The 13,533-nt window shown below is 43.1% G+C and overlaps 1 protein-coding gene across 39 annotated transcripts in view; it reads right to left on the reverse strand.

Annotated features, from left to right (window-relative positions):
- The window catches only part of LDLRAD4 (low density lipoprotein receptor class A domain containing 4), a 421,884-nt gene that overhangs the window by 248,236 nt on the left and 160,115 nt on the right, over positions 1 to 13,533 (reverse strand). For 35 of the 39 annotated variants that reach the window (XM_048221588.2, XM_044379514.3, XM_044379520.3 and 32 more), the window contains one exon: positions 10,030 to 10,501. The exons of 3 other annotated variants lie outside the window; for them this stretch is intronic. In XM_048221588.2, coding sequence (XP_048077545.1) covers positions 10,030 to 10,069 — 40 coding nt within the window. In that variant the 5' untranslated portion in view covers positions 10,070 to 10,501. The remainder of the gene's footprint in view (positions 1 to 10,029; positions 10,502 to 13,533) is intronic. One more of the 39 variants, XM_057305880.1, reaches the window with a different exon arrangement.

The following is a 13,533-nucleotide window of genomic DNA, read 5'->3' on the forward strand; positions in this document are numbered from 1 at the left end:
AACTGCAGGCCACCTGAAAGCAAACTCTCCCACAATGAGCACTGAATCAACATTAGAGGAATATCAGCTTACCAGCATGCCCAACTGTGGGTGCACCCACTTCACCCCAAATCTGCCCTTAAGCCAAATGAGACCTTTGCTCTTCCTCACACTCACACGACTATTCCCACCTTCCCACACTTCTTTCTGCTTGTCTCTCCATCAAGCCCCTGCTCAAATCTGAGCTCTTCTGATAAGCTCAACCGTATTGGTTCTTTTTTTCTAAAGTGTTTATTTTTATTGTGGGCAAATGTATGTAATATAAAAGTTCCCATTTTAACCATTTTTAGGTGTACAGTTCTGTGGCATAAGTACAGTCACCTGGCTGTACAACCATCACTGCCATGGTTCATTCTTTCATTCCTGTAACATTCCAAAAGCAGAATGACATAAAAACTGGTGAGATTAAGAGGCAGACACGTAAAAGTCTGTATTTTCCAAGGTAGAAAATAGACAACACTATCCGACAAATGCTTACTATGTGAGTTCAGTTTCAAGCTTCAAATTCCTGTCTCTCTCTCTCTCTCTCTGTTCTTCGTGCCCTGCATTGATCTCTAAAGGACGAGGCCTGTTTCTCTCTCCTCCCTTGCATGCTTAAGAGCCAGCTCCAGCACAGACAGACCTGTGTTTCAACTCGGGCACTGCAGCTTGCTAGACAGCACGGCTTCAAGTAGACCTACTCTGGGCCTGTGTTGTTCCCTTACCAATAAACCTGGGATGATACAGGTACCACCCAGGGCTGTTGCAAGGATTGAATGGAGACTGCATATGCGAAAGCACCTGGCAGAGCAGACAATCAATCTTCACTCCTGATGTCAGCTCTGTGAAACATCATATCTGCAATCAGGGATAAGTAATTTCAAAGGGCAAGGAAAACACCCTTAATTTTCTGAAATTTTACCACAAAAGAAAAACAATAAATTTAAATAATAAGACAGCATGGTTTCCCATCTTACTTCTGATATGAGGAGCCCTGAGCCCAGATGCAGGACCACGCACAGTCATCCTAAATCTGGAACCAAGAGGTGTCTTCCGCACACTGCTCTGGAAACATTCTAAAATACCGTAGTCAGCCGAAAGGGAAAAATGTCCATGTTATCATATTCACCATTGTTGGTTAAAACTTTTAAATAGAACCAGATGTCAAACATGTTTATTTCTGAATCCCCCTCTGAGTTTTCACATTTGAACATAATGTCCTGAAATAAACACATGTAGACCTGTTACTCCAACTTAGACCCTTCAAGGTGCACACCCGTGACCTGTGATAACTTTGGAGAGAAACCATCACCCAGGGCTGTCTCTGAGCAAGGCAGATAGAGTGACTTGAGTGCAGAGACAGAAACCAGACTGGATTCAGGGAGAGAGGAAACCATATGTTGGAGATTTCCATGAGCAGAGAGGCCAGGGGTCTGAGCAAAAGTCCACAGCCTCTCTAGACCATGCTCCCAGCTCCACAACAGCGATGATGCACTGGACATGCAGGTCCTGAGCTCCAGGGAGACGGGTCATAGCAATCTGCTCTGAATCCCTCACAGATGTGGCGCGAGCTCCCATCACACATTTGCTAAATGAATCCCTGGTTTTTCTAAGGCCTTTACTTATAGTTAACCTCTTGAAGATGGTGATTGGAGAAGAAAACCATTTATTGAGTACCAACTACCTGCTAGGCTCTATATTTGATACTTTACATATGTTACTTCATTTATCTTTACTAAAATCCTACTGAGTAGTTATTATTATCTCCATTTTAGTGTTGTAAAAGGCATGCCTCAGAATGGTTAGCCAACTCATCAACACCCCCTGAGCAGGAATTTGGGGGAAAGTACTATCCAGGACTGGCTGCTTCTCCTGGAAGCCACGCCTTCTCTAGCCTCTGAGTTCATCCTACAATGGTAAGCACAAGATAGTCGAAACAAAGGATTCTAAAACCTCTGCAATGCACCAAGAATCTAGGACCCACGAAAGAAATTCAAGAAGTCACTTGTTGAAGCAGTCACCTACTTTCTGCACAAGTCTTTGATTTCTCCAGAGCTAAACCATTCCTTTCAAGGGTCACATAAACATTCAAGTTTCAAAAATATCACAGACAAAAGCCAACATTTTTCAAAGAACCTAATGAGATTTGTTGGTCATTTTTTACCCTGGATATTCAAGAACAAGGAATTCATCTTAAACCAGTGCTGATTACTTAAAACCAACATTCAAACCAACCTTGACTTTTGTGTGTTTATACTAAAATCCAGCAAAGACACCACCACCATCACTTTGAATCACCCTTTAGAATGCTCTGCTCATAAATTTAAAGCTGGGAAATGGAAGCCTTCAACAAAATAAAAGTATACGTCAGGTTAAACAGTAATTTGAATGCTTTTGACTTTATAAGTCCTGTAATATTTGTTTTGATTTTACAGCTATTTAAAAGCTATCAAAATAAGGAGTTTAAACTATATTTATGTTGTACATAGTTAAGTAACCTTAAAATAAATACAATTTCAAGCAACACTGAAATTATTTCTTGTCCATATTTAAAATGGGTATATACACTCCTCAGACATTAGGCTACCATAATGTCTCTAAAAAAGAAGATTATCACATTTGTCATACTAGGAAAACTCTAGAAACAGTGCAGAATAGTTTAGAGGAAAGAAAATGGAGATAGTTTCAGGACTTATTAAAAAACAACTTAAAGTATGTATTATTTACACATAGAAACAATGTTATTAAATAAGGGTTAGGTTTATAACTGAGGACCAGATGCCAAGCTAAATAGGGCAATATAAAAACCAAGCACATACACCACAGTATGTTCTGATAGCTCTCTTAGTAAATCCCACTTCCCTCAAGCCAGAGAATGCAAGATTTTACAAAAAGCTATTATTATCGATCACTTCCACATCTATTAAATTGCGAGTAGGAAGATCGTCTGGGCTTCTCGCATGCATATCACAAAAGATTTCATGGAACTAATATAGACCCTGAGGTCAGAGAAAAATGGTAGAAGGATAAAGTCTAAGGGAGATGAAAAAACATTAGCAAAGCATTGCAATATTTAAAAATGTAAAAAAAAAAAAAAAAAAAAAGCAAGTGGTTCAGATTGTCCAGAACTTTTTTTAGGAAGCAAGAAGAAACAATGAAAAATTGGGGAGCAAGAGAAGGTATAATTAAAGCTGCACTTTAACGAATACTGGCAGAACTAGAAAAGGGGGAGAATGGAGGCAGGAAGACAGACTGCCTCGTTACCTTTTTTCCATCTGCAGCACTTTACACATGTCTGGCAAGAGTTCTCTAAACATGGACTCAACAGAAGCTGCCCCAATAGGGGTCTGCTTCACTAGCACCAGAGGACAGCGACACCTGAAGGATAGCTAGAAGGAGGGCAACGCCACGGACTGGCAGCATGTGCTGTCCTCTGTGTTTGCCTTGCTAAAAAGCCCACAAGGTCTTGTTATTTGGAAAATTCTGCCCATCATCTGCCCATTCGGGACCTTCATATTGCAAGTCCCATATTAAAGACTTTGAAAAATTTTATAGTTAAGTAATCAACTTAATTTCTTCTTCCAGAATTTGGCCATGAATCCACCCACCTCCCCCCCGCCCAACCCCAATTGAGAAACACGTCTCCTAAAACAAGCATCCTCCAGGCAGATCTGGAAAGTGTGCACTAAGGTCATCCATGCTCAGCACACGGGCACAACCTCAAAGGGATCAGCAGTAAGCTGAAAGTCTGGTCAGGATCCCTCTGGGCTGCTCAGAGTCCAAGTAAAGCCACCCCCCACACCACACAGAGTCCCAGTGCTCTAGGGAGTGTGAAACATTTCCATGGGGAAAAATAAGCATCCCAACAATTCAAGTTACGTGATTCCTTTCTGGCCATTAGTGGCTAAGAAAACCCAAGCCCCCAAATCCATAAAATAGCTCAGCTCACCTGAAGACTATTAAATAAACTCTCATCCATCTCCTTTATGAGTGAAATAACCTTAATGTATTTAACAACTAGGTCTGATTACCCTTTTCACAAGAAAGACTTATAAATTCTACAGGAATTTGGCTCACTTATTTAGTCATCTAAGGACATACGCTTCTTCTAATACAGAATGAAATGATTCCAAAAGCCTAAGAAATTTAATTATACAAAACAGTATTTAAGGGTGGCTTTGGAATCTGAAACCAGCATCTTCTTTAGGATATAATGGTGATAACCCAGGCAGGATGCTTTCCAAGTCATCAGAGAGTACAGTAAACCTCAGATGAAATCTCCATCACTATTAGGATGCTTCAACAGAAAGCTGACCGACCCAGTCTGGAAGGATTCCCATTTCTCTATGCCCAGAGGCACTGGGGGGTTGTTTTTACAAGAGTGATCTTGCTGGAGTCTGTCCATCTACATTACTGCTTCCATGAACTAAAGCCAGGCAGAAAGACTGCCCAAAAGAAAACACTGAACCTAGGATGCTTGAGTTTTCACTTGCCCAAATAAAATATTAGCGTCACTGTCATAACTCGTGACACTCAGGGTAGCCTTTATAGCATCATGCTGCAAAGAGCTCCATAAATGTGCATTAATCTTACAACACCCTGCAGTGCAGGCCAGGGCTGCTTCATCTCACAGCCAAATGGCAAGGACTGGCCACAGCAACTATGAACAGACGACTGGAAAAAAACTGACCTCAGCACAGTCTTAGAAGCTAGGACCAATCGATTCCTTTCAAAATTCAATCATAAACCTTAATAAAGTTCACGTCTTTGGACTCCATAATTCTGATTCTGGGAACTTAACCTACAAAAATGACCCAATACATAGAAGAGCTTTTTGCACAAAGGTGTTCATCAAAGCATTATTTATAAAGGCAAAAGCTGTCAAAAGCTGCCATGGCTAATAATAAGAACACAATTTAAAAATTCAAGTACACACACATAAAAGGATACTATGTAGCAATTTTAAAACATATTTATAAAGAAAATGCCTGAGTGGCTCAATTGGTTGAGTGTCTGACTCTTGATCTCAGCTCGGGTTGTGATCTCGGGGTCCTGAGATTGAGCCCAGAGTCAGGCTCCGTGCTCAGCAGGGGGCTCTGGTAGGGATACTCACCCTCTCCCTCTACCCCTCCCCCCACTCGTGCATGCTCTTTAAAATAAATACAAAAGATCTTTTTTAAAAAAATGCTCATAATGTAATTTTAAAGGGGAATGATCAGGTGACAAAACTGAATACATATTACAAACAGTTCTACAGGAAGAAATTTATGCAAGAAAGAAAAGATTGAAAGGACGTAAGCCAGATGTTAACAGTGGAAAGTTTCATATGGCAAGACTGTATGTATGGGTAATTATTTTTCTAACTGCAATTTTTCTGTGCTTTCCAAATTTGCCTACAATGAACAGGTATTACTTGTAAAAGAGAAAATTTAAGGTTTTTTTGTTATAAAATAGTATCTAAATGATAAAATCATTTCTAAATTCTATGTGCTGAGGGGCTCCTGGGTGGCTCAGTTGGCTGAACTCTACCTTCAGCCCTGGTCATGATCTCGGGGTGCTAGGATTGAGCCCCACCTCAAGCTCCCTGCTTGGCGGGGAGCCTATTTCTCTCCCTTCCTCTGCTGCTCCCCCTGCTTCTGCTCTCTCTGTCAAATAAATAAATAAAATCTTTTAAAAAAATAAATGATATGTGCTGAGAAAATTTAAAACAATGTATAAATTCCTGTATGTAAGGAATAGCCTAAGAAAATCATAATTAGGAGGATGTATTTGCAATATGTATCCATGTGTGTTGTGTACACCTACATTCACACGTGAAACACGATGTAAGGTTTGCAAAACAGGCAAACCAGCACTGGCATGGTGAGGAAGCGGCTTCCGAGCTCCAACCAGCCATCACAATAGCTGCACACACTCCAAAACAAGCAACGGGCTTGCCATGCAAACACAGCTTCACATTGGTTTCACGGGCTTCCCTCCTGGCCAGACTGCAGCCCCTAAGCCCTTCTTTAATAGGAATCCTGAGCCCCCCAGACCCCCATCAATAAGGGAATTTAAACATAAAACATAAACTGACAAATCTTTTTAAGTGGCGGTATGGTTAACTATATAATGACTTCTGCCATGCTCTAAAACAAGATTTAAAGCCAAGGAAAAATGCCTTAACCCTCTCTCCATCTTAAGTATCTAAGGCAAGACTCTTTTCCACGGGTCTAGAGAATCCACAAAATCAGCACATCTTCGATTCCAGAAACTAAGACATTAGCACCTTTAGTTGCCCTGGGATAAGAAAAGACTAAAGTCGGGTTCCTGGGTGGCTCAGTGGGTTAAAGTGTCTGCCTTTGGCTCAGGTGATGATCCCAGGGTCCTGGGATCGAGTCCTGCATCGGGCTCCCTGCTTGGTGGGGAGTCTGCTTTGCCCTCTGCCCCTTCCCCTGCTTGTGCTCGCTCGCTCTCTCTCGCTCTCTCTCTGTCACGCTCTCTCGCTCTCAAAAATAAATAAATAAAAATTTAAAAAGAAAGAAAAAAGAATAGACTAAAGTCAAGAAAAATAAGAACAGCAAACCAAATAAGGGGGTGGGCACCAGCCTCTTACTTACCTCTAAGACTACAGCTTTACCCCACTACTTGGGCAGGGACAGAGGATTGTCCCTTTCATTCTACATCATAAGTAACTTTCACTGACTATGTGGGGAAAGAAAGATGAGAAGAGAGCAAGCACAGAATAAAAAATGATGAGCCCAGTCCACAGGGACCCACTTCGAGAAAAGGCTAAGTACATACATCTCCTTTATTCTACCACTGCTTATTTCCCTAGAGATACTGGGAAGCTAAAACCATTGTCCTACAGGTAGTCGTGGGCCCAACTCCAATAGCTAATACGCAATAATTGACAGCTTCCTTAAGAATGCACAGATTAGGGGCACCTGGGTGGCTCAGCTGGTTAAGCATCCAACTCTTAGTTTCGGTTCAGGTCATGATCTTGCTGCTGGTGGGATGGAGCCCCACGTTGGCCTCTGAGCTCAGTATGGGGTCTGCTTCAGATTCTTACTCCTTTTCCTGTCCTCTCTCTCTCTCACTCTCTCTAATAAATAAATAAATAAATAAATAAATAAATAAATAAAACCTTTAAAAAAAAAACCGAATGTGCAGATTATTTAATTCAATCCCTTCTGTTGAGGAAATGGGACAAGTCAGTTCCTTTTTATAAGAATGGACTCTCCCAACCTACCCTCTCCTCTAAACACCACCCATTGTACAGGGCTGGCTCTCACAGCTCGCCAGGCTTTCCTATGCACCGGGCACTTGGGAATCTCGTTAAGATATAGCTCCTGGTTTAGCAGGGCTAGGTGATACAGAGGCTAATAAAATCCCAGTCTCTGACGGGGAAACCCAGGCAGTGGTAAGGCTCCCTAGGTGACCCCCATGTGCAGCTGAGGTTGCACACACAGTGCTAGATTTGGAAAGGCTGCCAGCTCAGTCTAATTGCTGGCTTTGCTGAGTGTGCCCCTGCACCAATAATACCAGCACACTAACAACGCCTTGGAGTTGTTGTGAAGACAGAGTTAACACAGATAAAGCACATGGTAAGTTCTCTGAAACATTGGCCATGGATATTATTTTTCTACTGCTACCAATATGATTACTATTAGGTAGGCTGAAGCAACTAGGAGGAAGCCAAATTTGTAAGGAAACAGAGTTCTTGGGTAAACTACAAGTTAAAAGAAATTAAGAAAATATGAGCTGGGGAGGAGCCTTGAGAGGGTGGCTAAGAGCAAATTTGTGAGGAAGTGACGAGGGTCCTGTGCATAGCCCACAACCAGGGCAGTAACAGTCATAATTATAGCTGCCATTTTCCTGGGCCTTAATGTTTCAGGCACTGTCCTAACTACTGTGAATTCTCCAGGCAGAACCCAGGGGTTTCCATTATTCACAGTCAACTGTCTCAAGGCCCCAGGCACAAGCCAGCCTGGGATCCTGACAGCAGTGGGGAGCATGCTTCCTTTCTCCTTAGAGCAGAGGAGCTGCAGAGCAACCCAACAAGTGGTGAAGACTGGACACAACTGCATTAAGTGTGAACCATGGCAGACCAATGCCAGGCTCAGGAGACACTGTGTCTAAAATCCAGTGGGGCACCCCTGTCATCTCCACTCCCTGGTCAGGTCCCTCTAAAGGGCTGACTGCCCAAGAAGGGACTGGCAATAAGGCAGGAGTCTCAGGAGCCAGGCAGGAGGAGGCAACGACTACAGGAGCTTCTCCCCTCCTGGGTAGGCAGTGACAGCTGGGGAGTGTGGGACTACGCTAGTCTACCTGTTGAACCACGTGCTGCTCTTACTCCAGTTCTTTTTGTTCGCTCTTCCTCTCAGAATTGCCTTAAGAGCTTCTACCCATGCATCTCCTGGGTGCCTTTCCTCCCCAGTTGTCTCCCAGGGAATGGGGAAGAAAAGCTTGAAGGGCCTGGCCACTTCACAGAGGTGCTTTGTGTCGTGGCCCTGTATGCTACCCTCCACACAGAAGAGTGGAAGTGACATTCCACGAAGGAGCAGCTCATGTGACTGAAACAGCTGAAGTGTACCTATCAAGGGAGGACAGGAGGGCAGGGTTTCCAGTCGGCCAGGCTGGAAGTCTGAAGATCGTTCTAAAGCACCTAACTTTGCGTGCTCTTCTGACTCTACATTTAAATAGTGTTTCATTCATCTTCAAAGGGCCGTGACCACCCTACGAGGACCTTCCCCAGCACAGCCCCCGTGATGAGGGCTCCCATGTTACAGATGCAGATGCTGACAGGTCCAAGGAGCTCACTCAAACGTGTGAGCTCAGAGAGCAAGAAGGACTGGACCAGGCAACCAGGCTCCACACTGTAACTCCACATCAGGAAACAGCCAAGGCCTGGAAAGCATCGAACTCCACATTCAGCATCTCACATAGCAGTTCCATTTTTCCTCAGAGCAGCACCACTGAGAGCGGAACGTGGCCATCTTCACTTACAAGTAGGCTAAGGGAAAATAAAGGAGCTCAACGACTGACAAGAGCAGAGCTCTAGTCAGGGAAGAAGGCAGAATCCAATCCAAGTCCACGGGGCCCTCAGCCTGAGCCGCCACCTTTCTAAGCACCTGACAACCTGACCTGCTCTCTCCACAGAATCTGAAATGCTGCAGACTTTCAGGTTCCACAGGACCAGAGAATCTGGGCACTTCTTATGATTATTCTACCATCTTTCCTTAAAAACAAAAACAAAAACAAAACCCTCTTTTTATGTAGAAATGTTTCTTCTGGATTCCATGAGTTTCTTCAACTTCAAAGCCCCCATTTTATAAATAAGGAGCCAGAGACCCAGAAGGATTACGTGACTTACTGGGATGTTAAGTGAATCAGATGAGAAACAAGGACCCAAATTCAAAAGGCCCTGTGTTTCAGGCCATGCCTCTGGGGCATCAGACAGACTAAGTGATTCCCTGCAAAATGTGCAAACTGGAAGCCAGGGGGCAAAGCAATGTCAAATAGTGATGTGGGGCTCCCCCATTAGCTCACTTATATGAGAAGAATCCTAACTACATGGTCAGTTCAACAGAACTGCCACCCCACCACCATTTGCACATGAATAAATCAGAGAAGGAAAACTAAAGATTGGGGAGGGAGAAGTTACTCATCATCAAGAACTTTATTCCCTCAGTCTTTGCAGTTCTGTAAAGAACAACATACCCCCATACATTGCTCTGCAAGTGACATTTCCTTTAGAGAACAATGACTTGCAGGATATTGTGTGTGCTGTATTACTCGACAAAAGCAGAATCATAAAATGTCAAATGCTTTTTCAAATTCCTATTTAGAGAGCAGAAAAACATACTATTATTTTGTCAAAATGAGTTACCATGGCAGCCTGAGCCCCTTGACTCTGTATGGCCTTCAGTTCATAAATGTAAATGCACACTCATTTTATAGAGTTGTTTGGTATTTTATTACGTACCAACTAAGAGTTCAAATAAAGTTTTAAGTATGGAGGATTCTCACCTGTGAAAGCATTTGTGGCCTGAAAACCAGCTTCCTGCATACTGCTCCCCAGACAAGCCTGTGCTCCAACTCTTAAGCTATCCTGTCAAGAGGAAACCGCCTGGGCGAGGCCTCAGGTCACTTCCATCTTAGCTTGTCGGAGTCCATCGCTCTGCCCAGTCCGGCTTTTGGTAGCATCTGATGCCCACCTGCCCTGCTCCCAGACCCTGAGAGCAGGCAGTACCTGGGTCAGCACCCAGTCCAGCAGCGTGCACACTTGGGGCACACAGTCACGTCAGCCGTCCAGCCAAAGAGTGAAGGCCATGGTGAGCCCAGGAGCAGAGGAAGCTGTCCCGCTGAGACCTGCTTTCCCACCTTAGAGTGAGGCCCTCCTCAGCCACTTGGCAGCCAGCATCCTCCACGGGTCTCAGCCGCTCTAAGGGAGCTCAGTATGGTCTGATCTGCTGCTCTCTGTGCTTCGCCTCTCCCCTCGCTGAAATTAAAAAGAAAGAGATCACTTTCCTGATGACTTGTAGCATTAAATTTAGCAGACCCATAGAGGCCAAAAAAAAAGAGAGAGAGAAAAAAAGAAAACGCCACCCAGAGTGGTGTTCATGGCCGTGCTATGGGCACTGGGGGAGCTCTGAGGAAGGGGCAGATGTAAAACCTTTTCCTAAGTGTCTGTGAAGGGGCAGGGAGCAAAGGCAGCTTTTACTTGCACCCCAGAAAAAAGAAAGAAGACAGCATTCTCTGCTCTAAGGCTTGCTAAAAATGGCTACAAAGGTCACACAACATTCAAATGTCTGTCCCTCAGTTACTCATAGTTCATAGATACACTGAAGAAGAAACCCATTTCCCGAGCTTGTTCCTGAGGTATTAGAAGTGCGGTTTGAGGTTCGTATCCACTGCCATCAACACTCCAGGAATGATTTGGATTGACTAGTTTTAAAAAATGACTCCTGGGGCACCTGGGTGGCTCAGTTGGTTAAGCGTCTGCCTTCAGCTTGGGTCATGATCCCAGGGTCCTGGGATCGAGCCCCACATCGGGTTCCCTGCTCAGCCAGGAGCCTGCTTCTCCCTCTCCCTCTGCCTGCCGCTTTCCCTGCTTATGCTCTCTCTCTAATAATTTTTTTTAATCTTTAAAAAATTACTCTCAAGGGGGAAAACAAAGGCTTGTATCAAAATTTTAAAGAGTAAGAAGGAAAAGCAAATTCCATCTGAAAATTTACATTACATGTCAAATAATAAAAGCACTTTACAAAATACTTTCCAGATATTTTAGTGTTGTTATATTATACAAGAAGCAACACTAATAACAAGAATGTTAGAAGCCCAAAGGATGAGACTTTTTAAAACAGAACCTGAACAGGAATCCCCAGTATTAGAGAAAAGAAACCTTTTTTCCATTATCATCACTTCACTCTAATTAATTTACATCAATCTTTCAAAAATATAACCTTTAATCCTTTTTCACCATCAAACCAGAAGAAAGAAAAATAATTTAAGAAAACAGCACATAATAGAAAGGAACACTCTGTTAAGCCTTCTTGTTGTAAATATAAAGTAGTAAAGTAAAATATCACTAATACAGACTAACTATAAGGAAAACCTTAGTATTAATGAAGCACTATAATTATATTAAAAATTCAACCGTATTGCCTTCACGGACCTGCAGTATCACAGTTAATATGGTGTAGCCTACCACGAGTACTTAAATTTAATGAATAGGTAACAAAATTTATTTTAATTAAAAATCATTTATGCAAATGATGGTTTTGAAGTGCTTGAAAATGTAACAAAACATTTTTTCTCTGAATTGAAATATTCCACATAAAATGACCAACACACACAGTATCAACATCCTAAAGTCCTACACTAACTTCTAAAGTAAACCTAATCACATGTACTATACCTATCAATTTCAGGAAATGAAATTGCCAGAAAAAAACAAAAACCCATCTGCCCTATAAAACCTTAATTTTCTCTGCCCTTTGCTATGGTACTTTCAGTGCACAGAAATGCTAGCCTTTATCTGTCCTCTGTTTCTAAATTCAGAGGCAATTTGAAGTGTGGTAAGGTGTTTGTTGTTGTTTTACTCAGGCTTTCCGTTTATTTTATTTTGTTTCATTGCAAAAGGTATGCTACCTCACATTTTTTTTTTAAGATTTTATTGATTTATTTGTCCAAGAAGAGAGAGAAAGAGAGAGCACAAGCAGAGGGAGTGGCAGGCAGAGGGAGAAGCAGGCTCCCCACTGAGCAAGGAGCCCAATGCAGGACTCCATCCCAGGGCCCTGGGATCATGACCTGAGTGAAGGCACTTAACTGACTGAGCCACCCAGGCATCCTGCTACCTCACTTTAAAAAAAAAAAAAAAAAAAAAATCAAGCATCCTGCATCACATTTCAAATGGCTATGGGAAGGACTAAGGCAAATGTAGACAAAAATAGAAAAAACGATTTTTTCCCCATCTTTATCACACTCACCAATTCTTTACTTCTTTTAAAAGTATGGTGACAGGTGTGTAACAGCGCATTTTGGGGTTTCAGGCATGGATTTTTAGGGCATGATGTGTGTGGTTCCCAATAAAGACCAGAGGGACACAACTGTTTTATCTTATTAATGTATAACGTTTATATTCCTGCATACACTCAGTCTCCATAAATGCAATTTTTAAGTTAAAATTTAACTCTGACATAATATGTTTTCTTAATAGCCACTAACAACACAGATACCCTTTCTAGAAATATACAAAAAAGAGGGGAGGGTGCCCAGGACCTGGAGACTTTGTTCTGTTCAGTAAGGGACCCAATCATCCAAGACTGGGCCAGGAACCCAGTCACCCTCAGTAAGAAAGTGTCAGATGACCCAACAGGCTGGGGGACAGAGGTAGATGATCAGGACCCAGAAATAGCAGAGGCAAGGCACACCTGCTTTCACAGCTTAATAACCAACCAAGAATCAGCAAAATGGCAGAGAAACAGAACAAATGGTACCTCATCCATTTTTCCCACCTAACCCTCTCCCATGGCTCCTGCTCATGATTCTGCTCACCTTCCAATCTCAGCTCAAATGACCTTCATCGAAGAGGCTTCCTTTATCATCCCCCAGGCTAAATTAAGAGCCCGGCTAGCCAGCTTCCCGGCGCTTGCCGTAGTCATGGCTGCATGCAGGGGCCCTGATCACTTAGCACCCATCTCTCCCGCTGGACTGTAAGTGCCATGAGGACAAGGACAGTGATTGGCTGACTTTCCATTTCCTCTCAGCAGCTAAGACAATGCCTGATGCCTGTGTCTGCTAAACGAATGGAAGAGTGGATGAAGGCCATCAGTGTTCAGAGGGGTACACACGGAAGGGTTCGGCAAACACTTCCAAGACGAACCCACCCGAAGCAGTGAGCTGAAGGCAGCACTTCATGGCTGAGAGGCTACTCTACGGTACTGGCTCTGAGCCTGTGAACTGGGATGGCTTTTCCTACCACCCACTGGTCAAGGTGAGACAGTGATTACCAGCAATAATTTCCACTGC

This window comes from Ursus arctos, unplaced genomic scaffold, assembly GCF_023065955.2.
Source record: "Ursus arctos isolate Adak ecotype North America unplaced genomic scaffold, UrsArc2.0 scaffold_34, whole genome shotgun sequence".
In the NCBI taxonomy this organism is placed as follows: Eukaryota; Metazoa; Chordata; class Mammalia; order Carnivora; family Ursidae; genus Ursus; species Ursus arctos.